General features: G+C 37.6%; 1 protein-coding gene across 5 annotated transcripts in view; it reads right to left on the bottom strand.

Annotated features, from left to right (window-relative positions):
• The window catches only part of PDHX (pyruvate dehydrogenase complex component X), a 71,058-nt gene that overhangs the window by 34,661 nt on the left and 9,295 nt on the right, over nucleotides 1-27,102 (bottom strand). For all 5 annotated transcript variants that reach the window (XM_042904700.1, XM_042904702.1, XM_042904701.1 and 2 more), the window contains 3 exons: nucleotides 19,707-19,787; nucleotides 7,353-7,453; nucleotides 269-468 (listed from right to left, as the gene is read on the bottom strand). In XM_042904700.1, coding sequence (XP_042760634.1) covers nucleotides 269-468; nucleotides 7,353-7,453; nucleotides 19,707-19,787 — 382 coding nt within the window. The remainder of the gene's footprint in view (nucleotides 1-268; nucleotides 469-7,352; nucleotides 7,454-19,706; nucleotides 19,788-27,102) is intronic.

The following is a 27,102-nucleotide window of genomic DNA, read 5'->3' as shown; positions in this document are numbered from 1 at the left end:
ACAGACTGCTTTGTTCTCCACCAGGTGAGCAGAGCTTTCCTACTACCTGGAACAGGGCAGGTATTCAAGAACTATTTGTTTGTTGAATGAACAATGACATAAAATAATCATTCCTAGGCGTCAGTTACCTAAGAGAAAAAAAGGAAGATCTGCCACTTCATATATAAGGTACAAAGATGTTTGATAATGATTAAGATACCCTAGGAGTTGCCATCACTTTTGGTTTTGTTTTGTTTTTTTACATCAGCATCCAAATAAACATACTCACTGCAGTTTTCCCGGTATATGTTCCTTTTTGACAGGAGTAGAAATCTGTGGTTCTGGCGAGGGGCAAGGCACTGATGGTTTTGAAGCTGGTGATGGAGGACCTACATCTTTGGGGATTTCAACATGTTTCCAATCTTCTCCTTCTTCAACTAGCAAACCAATTAGTGCCCCTAGCCGTATATTTTTAGATCCTTCTTCAACCTATATTTCAAAAAGAAAATAACTGCAGAGATGGAAAGGCTCATGACCTCACGAAGTAGTTTACATAATTCTGTACTGATTAGAAAGATCTTAATTTGAGCTAAAATCTGCTCCCCAGTCAGCCTGCCTCCTCCTTCCACCCACCACCGTCCTTTCCTGCCTTCCCCCATGCATGCCTTCCTTCACCATTCTCCCTCTCCCAGTTATTCATGCGACAGCCTGAAAAAAAAATCCAGAATCTCTTCTCTGACAGCTTTCAAATATATAAGAGTGATCATACCATCTTCCTTTTGATGTCAATCGTACAAATCCAAACAGGAGACTATGGTTTTATCCCTCAACTACTTGTCTTTCCCAGACAGTTTCTACACAATGGCTTAGGAATTCCAGGAGCTCACGAGGAATTAACTCTCCTAAGTGAGTCCTACTGACTAATGTTAACATAAAATATGTTCAGTGAACAGTCTCTGGAGAAAAGAATATCCCATCGCATAAACAGAATTGGTTAACTACCCTGGTTAATGTTGGTTTCTGTCTTTCCCTATATTTAATTTTTTCCCTATGTATCTATTTACAAAACCTGAGAAATAAAATAAAACCCCACGAATTTTTACAAATACAACAGAAACACACTGGTGACTCAGCTAATCAAACAATTTTTCATAGATAATGTCAATTAAAAGAATAAATAAGATTGAAGTTAAAAAAAACAATGTATTTTAAACATTTCAGCAGCATTCATTAATAAAGGAAGAGTTGCTTTTTATTTAGTTAGTAAGATAAGTCCCTAGAGAACCTTCAGATGACAATGTTTTTAAGTTCAGTACTGGAAGAAAATGTCATTCCTTTAAAATTTGTATTATTCTCTTTCAATTACATTAAATAAAGTTCATTACCGATGTAATGTAGTGAATAATAGAATGCGAGGCTGTAGGATGTTCACTAATAGAGTAATTATAAGAGCTTAACTCCTAAAATGGGCATGACATTTCTGATTAACATTAATTTTGATGGTTATCAGTATATGCACTAGTCTAAAAATAAATAAGGCATAAGTTCTGGAAGTTAGGAAGCTTTCAAAGTTTACTAATTACTGGTGGAGAAGAACAGAAATAACACTTTGATGAAGTGTTATACATATATAAGACACAGGTACATAAGATAAGGACATTTCATGAAGTGCAACCTGTGAAAAAAACACAAAACAACCCAAGAACAATTTGTTTAGCTGTCAGTCACATACTGAAAAGTTTTAGTTCTGTGGACTACTCGTTTTTTTTTTTACTATTATGTCAAAAGGATAAATTAATATTATTTCAAATAAAATTTGTGTTTTAAAACAAAAAACACACTCAACATGGATCAAGAGTGGACAGGAGAGGAGTGCCCCATTGGTAAGGGTTGGAAAGTTGCACTTGAAGGGCCAGCAGGAGGCTGGCAGGACTGGGGAGTGGACAGCGGACAGCAGGACAGCAGCGAAAGCGAAAATAGGCAGGAAGGCCTGGGGCAAACATATTTCTCCACAGGACCACACACAGGCTGCTGAACTCCATCCCCAGACACAGACCCCAGGGATGGGGCCTCTTTCTTTACAAGAGACATTCCCATAGGCTGAAATGAATCACCTGCAAATGTGCTCCATACTGCCCACCGGAGCTTCCTCAGTGTATCCGCTAATAGGAGATGCTGAAGTCAGCAGAATTTCCCAACAGAGAAATTATTTGAGGGGGTTCACTCCACTCAAGGTGCTGGGAAAAACTGTATTTTGATTGTGATGTTAAAAAATAATAAGTTAAGCAATTATTTAAATATTTTCTTCTGTAAAATAGGACAGTGTGAGAGCTGCTGAGCACAGAAGGAGCATGCACTGCGGTCAGTGGAGTTGAGCCGAGTCGCATGGCTGACTTGGTTTGAAAACTTAGTAACAATTTTCTATCATGGTTCAAACCATTATACAGCTTTAAACTGTATTCTTTAATATACACACTTTAACTCATGTGCACAATGAACTTTGGTCTAAAAGGAAGGCACATAGAGGCGCCCGGGTGGCTCAGTCGGTTAAGTGTCCGACTTCGGCTCAGGTCATGATCTCGCAGTCAGTGAGTTCGAGCCCCGCATCGGGCTCTGTGCCGACAGCTCGGAGCCTGGAGCCTGCTTCGGATTCTGTGTCTCCCTCTCTCTCTGCTCCTCCCCAACTCAGCTCTGTCTTTCTCTGTCTCTCAAAGATGCATAAATGTTAAAAAAAAATTTTTTTAAAGGAAGACACATAAGAAATACTGACACTGACAAATCAATGGCAAGCTAAAAATGCACAGCGGGGAGAAAAAAAACACTCATTAAGTCTTTGAGTAACAGTTTGGCATTCAATTGCCAGGCACTGTTCTAGCACTGTGTCAACTCATTTAATTCTCCTAACAACATTACAAGGTAAGTGCTATTAGTATTCATGTACAGATGAGGAAACTGAAGCACAGAAAGGTTAAATAACTTGCTCAATAAGGGAGGAAAGGGACCTAACAATAAAAATTATATTGAAAAACTACAGTCTTCAAAAAAACACCAGTGACACAGTATTAGAGTGAGATGCAGCTAAGAAATTGATTGGAGAACAAATATAGTACCAAAAATAATGAATCTTTGTTTTTTAATTTTCAGATGATCAAGTAAGCCCTGTCCAACGTGGAGCTTCAACTCACGACCCCGAGATCAAGAGTCACCTGCTCCACCGACTAAGCCAGCCAGGTGTCCCTACAGCAAGTATGTTTTACAATTTTGCTTTAATATCCATGGATTTCAGAAAAAATTCTATTCTTGAAAATTGTTTTGAATAGTAATGGTCTACCAATATTATAAAATCTATCAGTGAATGTTTTGCTAGTCAATAAATTAAAATTTCAAAAAATTATAGAAGTTCAAATAATCTTAACATCCCCACCCTTTTCACCCTCAAAAGTATCCTGGTTTGTAACAAATCATATAAGAAGCCAAACCAGACGATCTTTAATAAATTCTCCAAATATGTCATCCTAATATGCTATTTTATTAATTTATCATTTAAAACACTTGCTGTCCAATTTACCAGATAAATTTAAGACTAAGCTTATGAACTGGCATGTGTGTAAAAATTTAAGGTTTTCCGCACAGCAATTTACCAGTGATTAAATAAGACTTTTTAACAACTCCCTCATTAACTGAACTAAACTGGAAATGAATCATAAAATTATCTACACTGACAGCAATTGCTCTTTATTAACATTATTAAGAGCTTCTAAGCTTTTTTCTGGTTCTAATTAAAATGTAATAATTATTAGTTTATATCTAAAATGGAAATCAGATGCAAAAATTACGAATGAGAAGAGAATGAAATTGGGCAGGGGGAGGAGAAGAATACAAAAACCTCTCAAAGACTATGCAAACAAACCTCCATGAAGAGCAAAACAGACAATAATTTCTAATTGTTTCAAAAACGTGGGCAAACTAAAAACTAGAGCTTTTTGTCATCACTTGCCTTTTAATGAGATCAATCATCCAACTCCTTGACTCTGAAAGTAAAGATCTCTTATATGTATTCTTATTAAAATCATTTTATTATTTGCTCATATGAGAATTATTCCACAGTGAAAGACAGGTGTAACTGGCAGGAGGGTGGGAGGGCTGAGAGTGGAGTAGGGTGAAAGACTAAAAATCCCCAGTAATATCACCTTGACTTTTTTTCACCAGAAAACTGTATACATTAGGACATGAATATACTCCCATTCCTATTATCCAAAACGCATGTGGAATAATCATAAAGCCACAAGGCCCTAAAATATACATATAATCTTTTCTTTGGCAAGGAAGTAGCCATTTGTGCTGCTAAAGCCCTTATCAATCACATACTCCCACTGGGCCCCCTACCTTTTCAGAGCATTAGGGGCCAGATGAATAGGCACTACCGACCTATAACACTGTTAGCAATGTGAAATGCATTACAAACCAGCTAAGTGGGAAAAGCTATCAATTCTGAAAGACTTTCATAGTCAAAGGACCCAGAGCTAGGTCTAAGAACACAGCTTGCCAAAAGCATACACAATAAAACGTAGCTGGGTTTGTTACATATTGTAATTCAAGCAATCTTTTCCTTTTTCAAACTCTGCATAAATTAGTTAGAAACTATTTTTTTAATTTTTTTAATGTTTATTTATTATTTTGAGAGAGACAGAGAGACAGAGAGAGCACGAGCATGAACGGGGGAGGGGCAGAGAGAGGGAGACAATCTGAAGCAGGCTCCAGGCGCTGTCAGCACAGAGCCCAACACGGAGCTCGAACCCACGGACCATGAGATCATGACCTGAGCCGAAGTCGGATGCTTTTGGTATCAATATTTATATTTTCCTTATTATGAAGGTATAGAAATTTTAGTTTTCCATTCATGTTTCCTCCAAGGAAGTATTTTCAACAATGTGCTTTAATGTGGCCGTTAATATTGTAGATGACAAGTAAAGACAGTTTGATAATCAGAATGTAAAAAGCAACATATAAATGACTAGAAAAAAGGGGAAAGGTTTCTAGTAGAAAACACGAATGGAAAACTATATATAGATCTACATCTAAATAGACTGTAACATTCCAAAGTGTAGTCTCTGGATAAAATGTACAAAGGAAGGGGTTATATCCATGCCCAAAACAGAGGTGAGCTGGTGTCTCAGAACTGAAAACCCATCAACAATGGACTACTAATAGATGTGCGGCATCTCTGTACCAAACTACAGCGGCCCAAATGAATACTAACCATTCAGTCGCAAACAACGAATACAAATTATTAGGTAAAAAAACAGACTGACATGCGAGCTAATGGTCACCAAGAGCTGGGTGAGTAATTGTAATAATGATGAAGACAGAAACATATATTGACACTTGGTGGGCAATAGGTCTTGTAATGAGTATGTGTGTATTATCTCAATCTCTACTACTATCCATGATGTAGATGGTATTGTCATTATCCTCATTACGAGGAAAAATGCACCGAGAGGTTAAAGAATTTGCCAACTATTACATAACTAATAACTGGCAGAATCTATTAGCTATATGAATCAGGCAGCAGTTTAACTCCAGAGCCTACAATCTTAGCTGTTACAACATATTATTACATGTTCTAGAAGAAACAAACACGCTCCATCAGTGAATATATCATGTAACCCTAAGTAGGCTTTAAGCATTTTATTTTAATTTTCACAAAAATGCTACTATTTCATTATAAAAACAATATAGCTATTATAGAAAGTTTAGACAATAAAGAAAAATAGAAAATATGGGGTAGGAGGATCTTAGTTCCATCCCCCAAAAACAACTGACATTTTTACAACACTTTAATCTTTTCTATACATGTTTTTCTTTAAAGTCCTATAAGATTGGGGCACCTGGGTGGCTCAGTCGGTTAAGCGGCTGACTTCAACTCCGATCATGATCTCAAGGTTTGTGGGTTTGAGCTCCACAACTGGGCTCTCTACTGTCAGTGCAGAGCCCATTTCGGATCCCTGTCTCCTTCGCTCTCCCAAAAATAAATAAACATTAAAAAAAAATTTTTTTTTAAGTCCTACAAGATTATAATCACTGCCCATATACAATTTTTTCATTTTTTAAAATGTTTTATTTTTGAGAGAGAGAGCAGGAGCAGGTGAGGGGCAGAGAGAGAGGCAGACAGAAGATCTGAAGCAGGCTCTGCGCTCACAGCAGAAAGGCCGATGGCTGGGCTCGAACTCATGAACCACAAGATCATGACCTGAGCCCAAGTCAGACGCTCAACCAACTGAGGCACTCAGGCGCCCCTGCCCATATACAATTTTAAAAGCGTTTTTTCAAAAAAATTGAAAAATTTTTATTAATGTATAACATGTAAAGAAACTACATTTTTTTCTAGAAACAATTTTTAATGGCTACATGATATTCCACGTTTTCTTCTGTTAACTAACCTTTCTTTTATTGCTAGACACTTTGATTGAACGTCTGTACTAATAGCTTCCACTTCTAGTAATACCATTACAGTATTCAAGGCATAGCTCCATATTTTAAATTAGTGATAAAGCAAAGATTGCCCAGAGAGGAATATTCAAAATTACTGCATCTATTTAAATTGGGATCTCAAAGGAAATGACTTCAGTTTTGCTAAACCCACAAGTATATATATATCATTAAAAAGCTCATGAAACAGAAAATATACTATCAATAGACAAGACTGTCAACTCAACTATTTTTAAGTATGTGAAAAATACCACATATGTATCTTTTTATATAGGTATTTTTAAATGATTGCAAAAATGTCCAAACTGTAAGGATGAGTCAGAGTTGGACCAGGCCACTGAGTGAGGCTATGAAACCTATAGACAAGAATCTGCACTGGACAACTTAAGATATTCTTGTCTGGAGAACAGGAGCTGAACAGATGGTCACTTTACATACTTCCAATCCTGGGAGTCCTGGGGACAGATGAAGAGGATTTCTTGATTTCGTGTGATACAGTAAAACGTTCCTTCTTTCTGGTTTAACTGACTACAAACTCGGAAACTGCTAGTGTTGAGCTTTAACCTATTGCTTTGTCTTCAAATTCCACCTCAAAGAGCCTTCTCTCTTCTCAGGCCAGAATGCTTCTCATTCTCTATGAAGAAACCCACAACACTGAGTACCACTGTCATGGTTGAAATATTTCCATGTTGTCTGATCATCACTGGCTATTATCAGACCTTAAAACTCAACTATTTTAAACATCTGAATTAAAAATGTATTATGTACATACAGATAACACAACACTGTAAATACAGTGGTAAAAATAAAGGGTGACTCTAATTCAAGGAACTTCCCATTTAAGAGATCTTCATCCTGTTGAAGACATCAAAATATAAACTTACCACTATTTTGGCCAAGATGCCATCATCACTTGCATCTAAGGTAACCACAGCTTTGTCAGTCTCTATTTCACATAAGGCATCTCCAGCACTCACAGCTTCACCTACAAAACAAGACTGGGTTTGTTTTGTTTTTTTTAAAAAAATATGAATATTAGTACGTGGGCTGGAGTGTGCTTAAGTAAAACATGAATAATAAATACCAAGATATTCGGTAGCTAGCTCTAGGCTATAGAATTACAAGTAATTCTCATTGTATATGTGTGTGTGTTTGCACATGTGTATAAATGTATGGTTTGCTGTATTTTCCAAAAGCTCTATAATGGACATAAACTATATCTGTTATAATAAAAGACAATTACAAAAGATTACTGAGCAAATGTTAAAAAATGAAGTTTACATTTTAGAGACAATAGCAACGAATGCATATTCTCCTCCAAACAAATCAATTCCAGACCCATTCCTTTCTTTTTAATATATTTTGACTATCATTCCATGAAGAGAAAAGTTTTACAATTAATAGCGCTTCTGGGTTAACATTGTAGGGTGAGTTCGGAAACCCTGTTGGCACTGCAGAGCATAAATAAAGTATATTAAACAAAATGAGACAATGTCATAGACACAACTGAGGTCAAATAAGAAACACGTCTGTGCAACAGAAAGTATGGAAACTCAAAAATGTTGAGCAGTACCTGCCTTGCTGTTTCTGGATCCAGAAGCAGGTGTGTGTGTTGTGTGGAGGGGGTGATCAGCGGGGAGAATGCAGTGGTTTTCTTTGGAGTAAAGAGAACTAAAAGTGATTTGCTGAAGTGATTTGCAAATCAGAATCTCCCCTTAAAGCCAGGGCTGGATCAGTGCCTTTACTCAAAATAGGGGGCTGATTAAGTGGGCAATGAAGACATGTTGATTAGGACTATGGCTTTACAAAGAACTGCAGTAGTCTAGGAGGTGAGGTACAAAACACTGCCTTAGTACCAGGATCTGAGCCAAGCCACCCTCTGTCCATCTCTGCATCCTACCAATATCTCCAATATCAACAGCAAAATCCCTAGACTGGGAGTGAGGAAAGGGAGGGCAGGAAGACATTGAAACACAAACAAAAAGCCTTCCACTGAAAAGTAAATTACAAAATGCAATTCCAAAACATTTGAAGAAATTTAATGCTAAGAAAGAAAACCACAAAATCAATCACTGAAAAAAAATATTTCAGATGCAACTCATTTAGTGCAGCCTGCCAAAGATTTTTAAGTAAGTATTTTGAGGATGCTCAGAAATACAAATGAAGGTAAAAGGCCCATCACAAGAACAAGAGATAAAAAACAGTGTACAGAAATGAAACAAAGTAATATCACGTAGGAAGGAAAGAACTAATTAGAAATCTTGGAAATGAAAAATATAGTCACTGAAATAGAAACAATCAATGGGATGTACTCTAGACTGGACATAGTGAAGTGAATTAGTGAATTAAAGGTGGCATTAAGGAACTACTTGGAACTTAATACAGGCAGAGAAAAAGATTAAAAATAGAAGAGAGCACTTAAGAGACACAACACAGATTGAGGCTGCAATGTCCGTCTAATGGATTTTCCAACGGAAGAGTATAGAAGCAATACATGAAAAGATAATTGCTGAGAATTTCCTACAACGGAAAGGAAATATGTATCCTCAACATGAAAGAGCTCTGAACGAATATAGAGTAATTTTAGCCTATGGTGTATGGACTAGGAGGGGGCACCGGGAGCCTTGTAGCTAGCTAGAAATATTATGAATCTTGACTAGGCAGCAGTAACCTGGTATATATGTGTATGTAAAAATTAACTGAGCTTATACTTTATGCAATTTATGCCTCACTAAAAAAAAATTTAAACAGAAAAAGAGCATTAGACTGTATAAACATGAATCCACATGAGATACACTGTCATGAAATTCTACACAAAAACAATCTTTTTTTTTTTTTTAAGTTTATTTTGAGAGTGAGAGAAAGAGAGAGAAAGGGTGGGAGGGGCAGAGAGAGAGGGAGAGAGAATTCCAAACAGGCTCCATGCTGCCAGCATAGAGCCCCACACAGGGCTTGATCTCATGAATCATGAGATCATGACCTGAGTCGAAATCAAGAGTCAGACACTCAACCAACAGAGCCACCCAGGTACCCCAAAAACAATCTTAAAAGCTATCAGAGAAAAAAGACAAAAAAACCAAAAACGAATTACTTCAATGGAATGACAGCTCACTTCTCAGAAGCTGTAATAAAGATCAGAAGACAAAAAAGTAGTATCTTCAAAAAGCTGGGGAAAAAGAACTGTAGAATTTTATATGCAGCCAAACCATCATTCACAAATAAAAGAAAAGGATTCTTTAGACCTATAAAGGTTAAGAAAATTTACCACCTATTGATGAACTATTAGAAAATGCAGTTCATCAAGAAGAAAAATAGACACAGAGGGGACCCATGGGCTACACAAAGCAAATTACTAGAGATTCACAGAATGGTAACTATTAATCATTTAAAAGCTAATTTCTGAGGGTTTAAAAAATGTAAAACTCAACTTCTAAAAAACAATAAGCTGGATAAGGGAATGTTTCATTGATAGTTAAAGCATGCTAAGAACTTTGACATAAATAGGTCAAAAAAAAAAAAAGGCTAACTAACTCTAGACTTTATTGGCAAAATTTAATTAAATATGTACCCAAAATACCTAATAGTGTACACCAAAAAAATATACAGAAATATAATCTACAGCATTTAAAAAAGCAGAGGAAAAATTAAGTAAAAACTTCATCCAATTGAAGGCAGACACATGAAAAGAAAAAAAACAACACACAAAAATTGTAGAAATAAGTCCAAATATATCAGTAATTGTAATAAATGTAAATGGATTAAAACAACCTACTAAAAGCAGCAGAAATTATCAAAATGAATAAAAGTAAAATAAAATCTGGAGAAATGTGGCTTACAAGAGACAGACCTAAAACCAAAAACACAATAAAAATACAGGTATAGAAAAGCATGTAACATACAAATACATTCCCTCACACATAAACCAAAAATAGCTGGTATAGCAGTATCAATAGGCACACTCAATAAAAGAACATGAAGGAAAATCTAAAGCCCTAAGATGAATATGCTCTGGAAGTTCACTGTACAGAAACTACTTCACTGTATTCCAAGATGTTCACATAGATGGTTATATTATCTTCAGTTAAAACAGTTCAGAACCATCAATACAAACTATTTTAATGAAATAAACATATCGGTTAGATGGTATTTATGAAACACCTGAAAGGTGATTGGCCTAACCCTAAGGAGATTTTTCTACTCAACAAATATTTATTGCAAATGCATGAGGGCATTGAGGATACAGCAGTGGGGGGAAAAACAGTTAAGATTTCTGAGCTCAGGAAGCTTGCTTACTACCTAGTGACAAATTGGAAATTATGGTGGGGATTAGGTAAAGTCAGAATGCTATAGGAACATTCAGGAGGGGTATCAAATTCAGTTTTTGCAAGGTGAAAGGCTTCCTAAACCAAGGAGACATATACAGATTTACATTACTATGTATATTATTTATGTGCATTATGTATATTATATACATATTTGTATGTGTGTGTATGTATACATATATATATATATATATATATATATATATATATATATATATAAGTAATCTGAGCCTGAAAAGATGAGGAGAAGACAATCAAGTAATGAGGCAGTGATCCAAGAAGGCACAACATACCCAAAGCCCAGGAGGCAAAAGAGAACAGGAAACTTTGAAGGAGCTGGCTAATAGTACCTGAGAGAAGCAATGAGAGATTAGGCTGGTGAGGTAAGCAGAAATCAGACCAAAAAGGAACCTTGTATGTCATACAGAGAAAGCAGATTATATCACCTTACATGCTTCTTCATAATGACAGATGTTTCCATAGTTAAAACAGATTGTACTTCAAAAGGGAAAAAAAATCACACCCTTGTATGTTTCTGCTGTAACCATGGAAAAAACAGTTGAACTAGGCAACCTGGCCATTAAATACTTCTAGACATCTAGAAATTCTGCCCATAGGAAAATAGTAAAATGATATGTTATTACTTGTGTTCACCTATTGCAAATTCCTTTAAAAACCACAGATCAACCATCGATCAACTCAGATGTCTTTCTTCCTATTCCTGAATTCCTACAGCAGCTGTAATTAATTTGAAATGCATCACAAATTGCATTATAAAATGTTATGTTGCTACTGTTAATTTTCTTTTTCGATCGGGTTTTCCTCTATTTACCAGACTATGAGCTTCTTCACGATAGGAACAGGACACATCTTAAATGTTTTACATTCTACTTCATTACCCTGGACTCTAGCTAGTGCTTCACACATAATGATTTTGAGATTAAAATACTTGAGGACAAAACTCCAATAATTTCACAAATTCTCATGTCATCATAAGGTATACATCAAACTACCATTCACATTTCATTTGGTTCTAATATTTGATTTGTAGCATGCTTCTAACATTTAACATCTCAGGTAGCCTATTTCCTTTTTACGGTGTTCTAATTTTATGTACACCTATTCACATAACATAGACATATATATTAGCTATATGAGAATGCCAAGAGAGAAAATAGAAAGAAACAGAAAAGGATCGATTCGTTATGTGGCGAACTTTCCTCAGAGACCACAGCAAAGTTTAAAACATCATATTATTACATGAGGGCACATTACCCCTCATTTTATGAAGCTAAGCTTTGAGTTATCAATAATCAAACATAATGTAAATGCCAGAAAAATATTTTGAGACTAATAACGAGCCATGATGATTCGAAGTATCCTCCGTTTGGGCCCTGATCAACAATTTAGTGCTACAATTGAGAAAAGCTGCAAAGCAGAGTAGTTACAAGGAACTTTTCCAACTCAGACACAGGTTTGATTCCAAGCTCTGACACTTAATGAGTAATCTTGACCAAACTACTTAATCTCTCTGACTCTCAGGATGGTTTTGTTTTGAATATGTAGCTGCTTTAAAAAAAAGATCATGGAACTGGAAATGTTAGGTTAACGCTTCAAATACATCTTCAAATAACACTTCACAACACGTTTAGATAAAAACGTTAGGTATGTTATTGAGAACCATTAAGAACCAGGACTCCTCCTCACTCCCTATCCTATACTCTGTCATTCCAAACAGATCGTTCAACAAACATCAGTATACAAGGCATTATACTAAGCACTGGGTAGAAACGCAACAATAAGACATGGTTCTGTCCACGAAGAGCTTGTATTCTAGAGGGGAAGGCTGAGAGGCCAGGACAGAGCATCATGGATGGTGTGAGGTGACAGACAGCTCCTCAGCAGCCAGGTTGCAGGAGATGGTGGCTCTGCAGTGTTCCTGTGTGTCCCTGCCCCATCTCCTTGTGGTGCACGTCAGCAGCCGAGGTGGAGCGGGCCCGGAGCGAGAGTGCGGGCCCCAGGAGGGGCCAGAGCAGAGGCCCGCCCGGGGGCCGCTCCCCAGCACCGAAGCCAGCATCATCGTCCGTTCCTTTGTCCAGATGGGCGGCTGCCGGAGCGGAGGACTGCAGAATAGAGAGGCTCCCCTTTCCCTTTTTAAATTCTGGGCGTAAAGTAGAGTCTCGATCAAACACAATGGTGATATTTATGAACTAAACACATCCTCTGGCTTTAACAAAAGAATTCTGTCCTGCCACAAATTAGCAATACAAGTCTTTATTTAAAAGGGGTATATAGTGGTAGTGGTGGGAGAGAGCTAGATTTTATCTGTAAGACCAAGTAAATCACACCTATATGGACATTAAAGAAAAACCCCTCTTTTTAGTGCTAAGTTGAAACAGAATGGCAGCTCTGATTAGAAACAAAATAATTCAATTGTTTACACGAAAAATACTTACGAGCTGCCCCTATGTAAATGACATACAAGACTGTATGGTAAAAAATAATAATAATAAAATGAGACAGACCTGCTTCAAGAAGTTCCTAATTTGACTGAAGATTACAAACAAGCAGGCCTTGCCAATCCCATCCTATCAGTGTTTCCAGCAGCGTGTGAAGACAGAGGAGGGGGCCCTACTCAAGAGTTTGCCAACCCTTTCCACTTCATTACACCCAAAAAGACATTTGTATGACCAAAGACCCCAGGCAGCTGGGCTCCTAGGCCAACAGAGGAGGTCCTGCCCTGAAGGCTAAAGGCGTGAGTAGCAGTTAGAGAAGGAAACGTCTGGGCAAAATTAACCTTCACATCCTTCTGACCTCTTACGTCTTATTACATGGCCCATTTCAAGTGCTCAACACACATGTGCCTAGGGGTCACTCACTATATGGGGCAGTGCAGATACATAACATTTCCATCACCACAGAAAATTCTATTAAACAAAGCGGTAATCAGTAAGGGCACCCCCCAATTCTAAAATTCTGACATAACAGAAATATTAACAATAAATGTAAAAAAGTGTGCTGACGGAATGCTGTTCAGCAATAAAAGGAAGGAACAGCCTACAACATGAACGAACCTCAAAATCATGCTAAATGGAAGAAACCAGTCACAAGACAGATGACACATTACAGGATTCTACTACAGGAAATGCTCAGGAAAGGCAAAATTTTAGAGCCAGAAAGCAGATCACACTAGGGATGGAAGCAAGAAGTGAACGCAGTCAGGCACCAGGGATCTTTTGGGTGACAAAAATGTTCTGAAACTGGATTTTGGCGAGGTCACACACGTCTTTCTACTTAGTAAAAATTATGGAACTGTGCACTTGAAATAGGTGAAATCTATGGTGTGTAAATCATGCCTCAATAAAGCTGTTAAAATAGTCGTATCCTGGAAAAAAATGGTGAAGCTATTTGTGAAATGCATGTTTCAAAAGTTTTTCATTTTAGCACCACAAACATGGATAAAATCCCCAAAAATAACAGACACCAGAGCTCTTGTACGGAAGCCAGAGACCCGTGTAACTCTGCAATGGGCCCTAGTGATAACACTTCAAACAGTCATCAACCCCTTCAAAAACAGTTTCACTTCGGAATTTTATACTCCGCATTAGTGAGATAAAAGCTATTTGAGATAGTCATAATCCCCAGGAATGTCCACATGAAATGCCAGTCTCTGAGGGATAACATGAAGAGGGGCAGCAGGAGACATCACTGATGAGGCACACGCTACGTTCCAGACACTGTGGCTCAGGAAGTACTTCATGTTACTACTACCTCAACCGAGTTTTGTCCCACAGTGTTTCATGAGACAGTTCATACTCTGAAATATCTCAAGAAAGAAAACAATGTCTTTCACACCCTCAAATATGCGCTCACAAAAGGGGGGGGGGGATGAGAATATTTTCTTGCTTTTGTTATTCTAACAGATTTGATTTCAATTGATTAAAAAATAAGTTATATCCATGTTAATTAAACTGAAAATATCTGAAGCACATTTTTCTGAGTAACAAACCTGTAAAATAGATGGGGAATTACAGCTCAGTTCACCTTTCAAGAGATTCTGACGTTGTACGTGTTACCTGTCACTTTTGAAGTGTCTTCTCTACCAATTTTACAGTGCATACTCTTTACATAATCCCAGACTAAAACTAAGTACTCTAATACTCATTATGAAACTGCTTTGCTAACTAACAATCAACAATAGGAAAAATGTATGTGCTATTGAGTATTTCCAAGACATCCATCAACAAAATGAAATGAAATTGAATTACAGAATTCTAAAGCTAGAGATACTCCTTAGATTTCAACTACTTCAACTCGCCCCCAGATATTTTCATGCCAGAGTGGGAACACCAAAGGACAAACTGTGATTCACAGACCAGAGTTCTTCCCACTGCCTTAGCTTAAACACACCCCCACACACCCTTCACACACCCCCATGACATTAGTAATAATAGTTGTGAATTACAGTCTCAGAGAAACATTATAGGTTTGTAAGACCAAACTACTATCCATTAAAGGTCATCAGATCGTTAGTCTTTGCTTAAAAATAAACTAGATTTATAATTAGACAAAACACTATTCTTTTCTATGAAAAAACATTCAGTCCTCTTCATGTCTGAAGGTCTAAACTCATTGTTTTAAATAACACTGATCATGCATTAAAAAGATCTCAAGATAATTTTTTTAAAACACAGCTAATAAGAAAAAATGGTATAGTTTTATGCATGAATATGTTTTTAATACAGAATGACTGAACCAAGTGATTATAAATGTATCGAGCACCAAACATACTTAGAAATACAGTCACATGTGTACAGTACATAAACATTAATGAAGTTTTAAGTTACGCTCAAAAGATCACAATTAAATCATAAACATGGAACTTAAAAAAAAGAAGACAGCGAATTACTGAATCTTTGGACCAAAGATTAAGATTACTCTCAATTATTTATAGTCTATCAGTAAACAAACATTTCTCTTCAGCTGGCGGAACACAATTTTAAGAGCAACCTTCAGGGAAACATGCTCCAGGGGCTTAAAGCATATCCTGGCTCTTCCTATGTGAAAACGGCACATTGTAAAATCAAAAGGAAAAAAGAACAGAATGATGAGACCATATGTCTCCTGGCTCTTCATCATACTCTCCATATTCTAATGGATGTGAATAACTTACCAGATTGCCAGTGAGCTAGAAGTCTGAAAGACAAATGTGCTCCAAAGAATCCTTCTTATCTAGTTGCCTCAAAATGTGAGGAAATTTAATCTTTTTATAATAACCCTAAAAGGCTGTTCTGTGTCTGAATCATTATGTAATGACACCAACACTCTGTCATATTGAATGTGGAAATAGCCAAAGCTCTGTAATTCATCAGGAACAAGAAACCTAAAAATAGATTCCAATTGATTCCATTATTTATAAAGGTGAAGCTTTCTTAGATACTGATAATTATTTTAAAAGATAGCAGCCACGCAGAGCCAATTGCTCAGAGTGCTTCTTAATGAAGCACTGGCTCTTTCATTTAGTGATAGATGTCCTTCTCAAATTCTAGAAAATTCTCTGCTACTTTTGCCTTGAAAATTACATTCTCTCTTTTCTCCTTCTAGAATTCCTGCTATTGGATTACTGGATGATTTTCATCTTATTCCCCATGTCTCAATGTCTTGTTCATATTTTCTACTGCTTTATGTCTCTGGGCTGCATGTAAGCTAATCTTCTCAGGATAGACTTCTGTTCACTAATTCTTTGCTCAGTCACACTTCAACCCAACCTTGAGTTTTTCTCTTCTAATTTTAGAGACAATATTTTTCATTCTTAGAAGTTCTGTTTGTCCTTTCCAAATCTGCCTAGACATTCTGCAGAGTGTCTCTTTTCATATTTTCAACTCCTTCTCTTACATGTTTAGTCATTTCAAACATACATCTCTATGTATCTAATAATTCCAATTAACTTAAGTCCTTGGAGATCTAGTCCTGAGACTTGTTATGCCTCATGACCCTTGCTCCTAAAAGACTGCTTCCATGTACAATATTAAATTTGAGACTGTCAACTCTTCGTAAGTGGGACTTTATCTGGGAATCTTGTATGGCTTGGATTGGAGGCTGTGTCCTTCCAGAATAATGGCTTCTGCCAGGTAACCCAGGAAGATTATCAGCCCAGAACCACTTTACCTCTGCCTGTGAGTTCCAGAAAATGCAAGTACTATAAATGTGAACCTCAAAGCCTCATGAGGACATGCCTATGAGAGCAAATTTTCAAGGGAGTAGGCATTCTTATTCCATATCAAGTCAAACAAATGAATTTGCCTGTTATCATATGGCATTAAATTCCATCCATATGCTGATGACTTCACTCATGAACTTCAAATCGTACAACCAGTTGTCCTTCAACATCTTTGCTTGAATGTCTAATAAGCATCTCAAATTTACCACGTCGAAGCCTAAACCTAATTCTTGATTTCTCTTCCTTCCCTCCTCCCCGCTCAAAAACACCTGTTCCCACTCTCATTTATTCTTCTTCCAGCTCAGGCCAAGTGGGGCACATGGCTTCAACTCCCACCGACCACTACGGATGCTGCGGGCATTTGATGACTCCCTTTTCTTGTATTTAAGCGCTACTTACCATTAAGAAATTTGTTTTATAGTTTTTTATCCAGTAGTGAGCAGAGGCCCTACCCCATCTCTTTAGATAGTCATACTGACCGAAAGTCCTCAGGGTTGACTTTTCAAGTGTGAGCAGGCAAAGAGGGCTCTTAAATCACCTATAGTTTGCTCTTGATACCAGAGCGCTGTGAGGACCCGCTCCGTTCAGTGTAATGCTACTAACAAGGCTCAAAAAAGCACACAGAAACCACTTCCTATAAAATAACCCTAAGTGTGGATACCTTGGCTTTAGGATAGGGACCCTCCCAGACTGACAAACTGACGATTGGTATCGATGTTCCTTCCTATAACCTATCTGACCGCACACACGCGGCACCCTTAATGCAGCCTGAGCTACCTGCTGTTGCCAAAATATATGTCGTGATATCTCACTTCCAAGGTCTTGCCAAATCATTTACATTACCCACGTCCTTCCTCACTTTTGTGTTTATTTCTGTTTTTTAAATTTTTTTATTATTTTTTAATGTTTTTATTTATTTTTTTGAGACAGAGAGAGACAGAGCATGAGCAGGGGAGGGGCAGAGACAGAGGGAGACACAGAATCTGAAGCAGGCTCCAGGCTCCAAACAGACACCACAGAGTCTGACACGGGGCTCGAACCCACAAACCGTGAGATCATGACCTGAGCCGAAGTCGGACACTCAACCGACTGAGCCACCGGGGCGCCCCTATTTCTCTTTTTTAAATAAAACCCCAGTATTCTATAAGGACCAAGGCAAATAGTACCTCATCTGCAAAGCTCTCTTATATCCCTGACACACCGCCTGCTTTTAGCTTACTCTTCCCTCTGCTAATACACTTACTGATCAACCACTTACCGTACTGGCAGGTGTGTTCCAATTACTATGCTAGTCATAACGGGGGAAGGAGAAGTATCAAAATGCAGACATATTCCCCACTAAGGAATGGAATTAAGTAATGCTTCCAACCAAGCATGGTCTCTAGCACGGCCAAGACCAGTCATGGTCATCTGGGTAGCCTCAATGTACCATACCTCCTAGCCTCCATATTGGCCCAAACCATAGTCCCAAGCTCCTGCCGTGAGGTCCATTCTGTAACCTATCGTATTGCCTTTCCTAGCACTCCTAGTCTCCCTCAAAGAAAGGGGACTTTCTCTCAAAACTCTCAAGCCAATTTGGCTATGTTTCAGAAGTGAATACTTGTAGCCTTCTTCCCAATCCCCGTAACTGTCATCACTTACAAAAGTGACACCAGGAGTGTCCTGGAATCATAGCTTAACTGTCACACTCTGAATTCCTGCCTACCACCTAAATTCTCTCAGTGCCATTTTATAAGCACCAGACTAGACCACTCAATACCAGCATTTGCCTGGATGACATCTGTGCCCACTGAGTCACATACAGACATCCTAGAAGTCCTTGCCAGGGCCAGTCTCTGGAATCAGACATAGCATCCCAAGCCATGTCATCCATTCTGCTCCCCTCTTTCTGTTTTTAACATTTGGTTCACTATTTCTCAAGCTGAAGCATAGTAATGGCTACGGGGAATTCATCTGGTCCATTTCTCTGTCTAACAACCTCTAATAGGGACTGGAGACGCATCCTCTTTCCTCCACAAAACTTTAACGTATTGCAGACCGAGTAAAGCACAGGGAAAGATGGCTGAAAGAAGCTGTCCCCCAGTCAATACCCGCGTGGGCGCAGGTTTTCTACCATCGCACATGGCAGCGGCCAGAGGGGCAAAAAAAGGAAAAGAAAGCAGCCACCAGAAAAATAAAGTCTCCTTCTCCAGATGCCTTCACAGTAATTGTCCCCATGTCCCTGCATGACAGAGGCATAATAACACACTTACTATCTAGCAGGGCTAGACTCCTTCTCCAGTCTCTTCTTTTGGGAGCTTTCTTTATTATCCTTACTTATTTGTTCTTGCCAATGACATTCATAATCAACTTGCTTAGCTTCAGGAAAAACACACACACATACACAGAATCATCATAAAGCCACAGATTAACATAAGGAGATCAACAAATTTATGATGCTGAAACTAAAAACTAAGTATAAGGACTGAAACACAACAAAAACCCCAAAATATTTTGCCATTCTCTGCTTGTGAAAAGATACAGGCTGAATCAGAAAACCTTTGCTACATTATATTGCCATGGGAAAATTTTATCTAAAAACACTTAGATTAATGAGCGGAGGACATGATTTAATTCATGTATTGTATAACACAACTGATTGGAAAAGAACCCCAAATGATGAAATAACACAAGGCATTAGTGGAGTACTTGCTTACCTTCCTTTTTTAGCCATTTCACAATATTTCCTTCTTCCATTGTAGGAGACAGCGATGGCATCAGTATCTTAATGGGATCAACTGGAATTTAAAAACAGAAATATTAGATGGGGTGCCTGGGTGGCTCAGTGAGTTAAGCGTTTGACTTCGGCTCAGATCATGATCTCGCTGTTCCCGAGTTCAAGCCCTGCGTCAGGCTCTGTGCTGGCAGCTCAGAGCCTGGAGCCTATTTCAGATTCTGTGTCTCCCTCTTTCTCTCTCTCTGCTCCTCCTCCACTCATGCTCTGCCTCTCCCTCTCTCAAAAATAAATAAACATTTTGAAAAATTAAAAAAAAAAAAAGAAAGATTAGTCACGAAAAAAGAATGCACCCTCACGAGGCATCAATAAAAAGGCCAAATACTCTAAAATCAAATTCAATTTGAGAAGGAAAATATTCCAAAACTTAAGACTCCCAAGTGGTCAAATTCAGGGTCCAGTAAATGGCATGAAAACATAAAATTCTTATGTATTTTTTTAAATAACACTCTTACGGAATATTTCAACTCGTTTTTCATAGTTCCCCAGTCCTCTCTGTGTATTTTCAAACCAGATGCTTACAAGATTAAAAAAAAAAAAAAAAAAAAGTTGATTTATGTTTCATCTCCTTCTCCTTCATGTTTGTTACCGCAACATACATATATATATATGTATATACATACACATGTACATATATATGTATGTATATTTACAAGTAAAATGATCAAAGGAAAAGATAAATAACAAAAAAAAGAAAAAAAGAAAAAAAACTAGGGTTCTCATAACCTACAACAAAGTAATCAAGATTAGACTTTAAGAAACTGATTGTCTTTTTTAGTTCCCTCTCCTATCACACTATTCAAGAATCAAAGGTTCTTACTGGTAAGCACTGAAGTCAAGACTTGCCTTGTCAAAGATGACCAGGCAAGCGAACCTCCATGGTTAAATCGACCTCAGATTGTGTTCCCCACCACAATTTAACTAGGGACCCCAAAAGGTACACCATTCAGTGAAGCACAGCTTCACAGTCTAAAAGGGACACAGTCTCACAGTCTCTATATTTGTCCAGATGTGCTTTTCCAATAGTTGTCCAGTGTCCAGGACTACACTCAAAGAGCACACAGTCGGCACATTAAGTTCACATAAAGTTTATACTAATAAAACAGTTAACAGCATATTCCAGCTATCAGCAGTAGCCATGGTAAGAAATTACATTCCCTGAAACCTTCCACAGAACCTATTCTATCCTCAGATTATTCAACTGTCTGACCCAAAAAAGCAAAACACTATATAGCACATGTAATATTTCAAATGAGGAAGAGCACAGAAAAGGGCTTCTTCTTTTTTTTCCCCCCATTGATGTTTTAGGGTTAAAAGCAAGGGAACTGAACACTAATGTTAAAGGAGGTTAAATAGATCCTTTGGGAAACTAATAATTTACTGTGACTTCAAGGGGAAAGTTCCTATAGCTTCATGGTAAAGGAGTTCCATCTCTGAACCATTTGGAGGGAAGTTTCTGTCCTCTCTCCACCAAGCCCACATACCTGCCTCAGCTTCTTCCTCATTTTACCTAAGAATTGCCTTCCTTAGGGAACTTGCATTTTTCTTTCAGCGCTTCCTGTGCTAGGCATAAATGCACATGCCTTTCAAAGACAGAGAGCAGGCCTACCTCTGTTTCTGCCATCAGGGTCCACTGGGTGTGAGGAAGCAATTCAGGTATGCGTGTTTGTGTGTTTGAACTCTCCTCAAACGAAAGCCCAAAGTCTAAATATAGGGTGATACTGGGGCGACTGGGTGGCTCAGTCGGTTAAGCTTCCGACTTCGGCGTCGGGCTCTGTGCTGACAGCTCAGAGCCTGGAGCCTGCTTCAGATTCTGGGTCTCCCTCTCTCTCTGCCCCTCCCCTGCTCATGCTCTGTCTCTCTCTGTCTCAAAAGTAAATAAAACATCCAAAAAAATTAAGAAAAAATATGGGGTGATATTGAGAAGCCTAACTGTAGAGGGCCACAGATCTAAGTCACATTCTCCAATACAACAAAACCGCCAGCATTAAAACTGTTACTTTGATCCCCATCTGACTTTTTTGCCTCTCTCTCAATGGGCACCAAACTCTAAGGACAGAAAAGTAGAATTATCACTCCTTATACCCCAACAATGGTGGAGTCCAAACCAAACTCTAAGTCAATATGCCCATTTCATCAATGAGAAAACTACAAGCCATTGATTAAGGGATTCGAATTCTTCCTGCCTAAACCTCAAGGCTATCCTCTACTACATGGTACTACCTCTCATCATTAATTGATGATCCTCACAAATATAGATCATTAATTAATCACTGTCTCTTCACCCAGAAATTCAAACACAGCAAATCAGACACTGCAAGTCCATGTGAACATTTTTCATATCTTCAGTCAAATATCCCAATAAGCCCTTTCCCTACCTTAGGCTTAAAGAATTCAGGCATTGAGAAACCACTTTTCGTACCGACAATGAATATTCTGAATGTAGCAGAAAACAAGTAATCATTAAGTGCATTGTACCTTGAAAATAACGGAGTAAAAATAGCCACAATGACTTTCCTAACTCCTGATAAATCCTCATTTATTATTTATTAATAATTGACTTATTATTAAGTCACTTATTTCTTATTAACACCCGATTTATTGTTAAAACACAGTTATCTCAGAAGAGACTGGCGAACGAACACAAGCCATCAATTCCTGTGCATTATGTCTTTCGAGAACTTTCACTGAAAAACGGTTTCATTTAACTTCCAAGCTAGGTTTAGTTGAAATGCAAACCATGAATGTAACACAGCTTACAAAAATCTTTGCATTTTTTCTGTAGTGAAATAAGTCCTCATGGACTAAAAAAGGCACATTAAGATACTGAATGGGTAGAAAAGAACGCAAACTACTATGTACAACCCCAGTGCACTGTTGTCTATAAACACCAGAGTACTAAATTCTGAAGTAAATTAGAATTCGGGGAAGTGCATTTAGAGAAAGCACAACACACACAGGCAAACTTAACATTAGTGATGCACCTCCACACCCGAACCCTTAACAAGCCTATGCTTAATTGGAAGAATTCTTAAAAAGTGCTCAACGCTTGACAAACTAACCACATTTGGAAACAATAAAATGAGCTTTCTAATTCCCTACATTATGTTGTGTATGCCTTTTGCATATTTTTCATGGCTTGATTTAGAAAACAAAAACATTTGTCTTCACAAAGTTAAGCAAGTCCAAGCCTCAGCATTTAATTTTTTTAAGTTCATAGTGACAAAGGGGGTTTGAAAAAAAAAAAATTACCTTCTAATAGCATGACGATAAGAGGTCAGCCTCTTCTTGAAAAACACAGCTTTAAAAAAAGTCCTAATACATTGCTTCCATCAAGAAGAAGGCTGGTGTTATGAGACAGAATTATTCATAATCACATATATATTAAATTTATAGCAAATAGATTCCACTTCAGAGCAGCAATATAAATGGACTTCAGTGATTCTACGTCCAGATTCTAATTTATGACAAACCCTAAATCAAGTCTTCCAAAACAAAATCTCACTTCAATATTTTTATACCTTCGTTCTAGTTACCATGTTACAATTCATATTTATTTTATGATTCTAACTCCTATCATAATCTCACACCTACGAGACCTTCACATTTCCATTATTCCTGACGTTAAGGACTATATTACGAAACTTTTGTATTTATTAAGTATTATTTTCCAAATTACCACATCAAGAACTGAAAATTTTCATATTTTAAAAATAAAAAGAACATAATCATTCCTCACACAGCCACCCTTCAAGGATGAATTGAAATTGCTTCTCTGAATAATGACAATAAAATATAACAATTCTATAATAGATCACTACCTTTGCTCTGAAGTGAAGGTGATAAAAGACAAAGAAAGACATTTTGGACATGTCTCATATTTGGTACTATCTCTTGATTGATTACACCAGCTTACTAAAGAAAATAAAATGTGCAATGTATTTTCTGATTAATCTAGCCAATCTACCCTCAGATTCTCATGCCAGAAAATTACGTCAAAACATAAACATTAATTTACTAATAATGGTACGTATTTCATTCTAGTGTATCCTCTTTCGACTGGAACATTATACATACCTTTTCCATATGTATTTTTTCCAGTGATGAAGCAAGTATGCAATCATATCATCTTTGAATGACAGGCTGCACATAATTAATACCTGCCCTTTATGGCTGTCATCAATTCTATTCAGATAGTATGGGCTTTTCTAGACTTCTTGGAATTTTGGCCTATACCTAATATTTTTACTTTCATTAGAAATTAAATATAGTTTCTCTTTCCATTCCAGTAAGCAGTCTGTTCTACCTTTTTCCTGTCGAACTGAGGAGGCCTCGAAATGAGATTACATTTCCTAATAACTGGGCACAACTATGAATAAGAATAAAGGAAATGTGTTTTATTCTCCACTGGTCCTACCAGTTATTTCAATTAATACTCAAAAATACACACAAATTTTAGTTAGAGTTTAACTCTCTGGTAGTCATTTTAGTGTTAGCATTTTATTCCTTTGTATCAAACTAACAAATTATAGCTAATAGCTTGTGAAGTCCTTCTGTAATTAAAAAAAGAGGACTGTGGCAATGTACATTTCCAGTTTATATTTAAAACATAATGATTTTAAAAAGTGGAACCTCAAAAATCACTAGAACTATTTTGTTTTAATGTTTATTTATTATTGAGAGACAGAGAGTGAGCATGGGAGGGGCCGAGAGACAGGGAGACAGAATCTAAAGCAGGCTCCAGGCTCTGAGCTGTCAGCACAGAGCCCGACGCGGGGCTCGAACCCACGAACCACGAGATCATGACCTGAGCTGAAGTCAGATGCTTAACCGACTGAGCCACCCAGGCGCCCCTCACTAGAACTATTCTAATCTTTTGTTTTCTTTAATAGAATGACACAATCAACCTTTTTTGTTTAGTATATTGCTGCCTTCCATGTCGTTATCAGGCACACAGCAATCTATCAATCACTGAATTTTACAGCAGTTTCTCTAAGTAATTCCTATATTTCTTCAAATCTGGTCTTTCAATCTTTCTGCAGAATAATTGTCTTCAACTTCAAATAAGGTACACTAATCTACTTCTGGTTCCCTAAAGAACTTCTTTTATCCTAAGAACAAAACATTCATACTTCAGTAATTATATCAAAGCTTTAAATTGATGATATATACATCAACTCCAAAAGATCTCCAGATTAAAAAAATAATAATAATATATGCAAACTCTTAAAATATAAAAGAACAGATTGCTTTGTGGTTAATATGAAGCAGATCTAAGCCCTATCACTCTGACGAAGGAAATTAAGGAAATTCAGCAGTTTACATATGAATATTGCTTGAGCATCAGGCTCTGGTCCATTTAAGGGACTATTATGCAAATACACAAAAAATCGTGAAGATAGACCAAATGAAGAAATAAATAATTCAATACTTTCTTAGTGCGCCTCCCTGTTCTTAACACTAATTTGCTTCTTCTCTAATAGGAAGAGATGTTGCTCATTTAAGCGCCTCTCTTTCCAATGCAAGAGCTCACTACATATAATTAACCTTTAGAATTTCTGTTAAAAATAAAACAATTGTGCCACCTGCAGGCTGCATGAGATAACACAGAATGAAGTAACTAAAGCAAATTTTCTTAAAAATGAGTACTTGTCGTAGAAGTCTTCTTTATTCAAACAGTGATTTAGGTGTAGTACCAGTGTAAGAATAAATTGAAAATGTCAATGGACAACAGAAAATGTATGCGTAATAGTTTGTGAAAATGGCATTTACAGGTCCTGCTGTGGTAAAAGATGGCCCACAAACAGTATATGCGGCATCATCCATTTCCCACCTGCTTCGCTTGTACACACACGGACTGAAGGATGTGCTCCAAAATGGCACCAGTGGTTCTCTGGCTGGTGATGGTATATACGTGCTTTTTATTTCTTTTGTTTCTTATAATCTACATTTTACTAGTTTTCTCTGGTAAGTTTATCCAATTTCACTCTGTGCCCAAAACTTATCTAACACTGAGAAAACAAAACAAACAAACAAAAAAGTACTTTTGTTTGGTTATTTTTAGATAAACCCCACAAGGACAGGGCAAAAAGGAGGAGTAACAGCACACAAATTTGGAGGCAGAAAAGTAAAGAGATGAGTAATTGTTGTCCAAAGAGATTCCAGTAAGCTGAATCCTAAGCCAGCAGTGGGGAAAGCTGAGATAATCACCCGTTCATGCAACAGAATTGCCCAAACGCCCAGGAACCAGCTGTACGAGGAACTGGGGAATGCTATCTGAATGCTAACTGGATCCCCTCCTGCAGTCCAGTGCTGGGTAACAACCCTTCCTCATTCAACAGAAGACTGGGACACTGGAGACTGTTTCTCTGGAGAAGGCAAAAGAGAAGACCTTTAGAATGAAGGATCAACTTACACATGTGGGGGTATACAGGAAGGGTATAAAGAAATTAGCAGATTATCTGATGTGACTGACAATACGGCAAGCTGTGCTGAGAAGCTATTAGATACTGCGGGATGAATCAGCAATAGTTATCAGAGAAAACTAAAGAAAAAATTTTAAGGCAACAATACAGGAAAAGCCAACAGTAAGAAAGGTAACAATGATAATTTGGGACAATATAGGACAATCTCAAGATGTATTCAGTGTAAACACTGAATGCGGATTTAACCAAGAATTGCAAAGTAACTACACTGGAGGAACAAGAGAGGGAAAACCTAGGGGATGGCACTGACCAGCACTCACCCACAGGTAATATGTAAAACAGAAATAGGAAGACAAACAAACGCTGGAACAAAGAGACAAAACCTGTTGCTTATAAGAAAGAAGACTGGGAAAGCAGGGAGAGATGGGGAGATCTGCTGCATTGTTATAACCTTTCAGTACTATCTGTTTAAACTATATGCATGTATTACTGTGTTAAAGTAAATATTTTATTATTTAATAAACATGTTTAGTTAATTTTATAAAAATCCTAACAAGCGGCAGCAGCATACCATAGTGATTTAGAGCACAGGCGCTGGAACCAAACCGCCCAGGTTTAGTATAGATCCACCACTTACAAGTCACCTACTCCTTCTGTGCCTCAGTTGCCTCTTCTGTAGAACAGTTCGTAAGGACTAAATAAGGTTAACACGTGCAAAGTCTTCATGGGTGGGGGTGGGGCTGGCAAACAGCCAGTCAGTCTCAAAAACGTTAGCCAATTATTACTGACAGGTAGCACAGAAACGGTTAAGAGGGTGAACTCGCACACATCCGGAGTTGGCTATATGTGTTACCATATCGTGCATTACAATTCCTTCCTCAAGTAATGAAAAAT

Source organism: Panthera leo, chromosome D1, assembly GCF_018350215.1.
Source record: "Panthera leo isolate Ple1 chromosome D1, P.leo_Ple1_pat1.1, whole genome shotgun sequence".
Classification (NCBI taxonomy): Eukaryota; Metazoa; Chordata; class Mammalia; order Carnivora; family Felidae; genus Panthera; species Panthera leo.
This window is presented reverse-complemented; position numbering and strand designations above follow the sequence as displayed.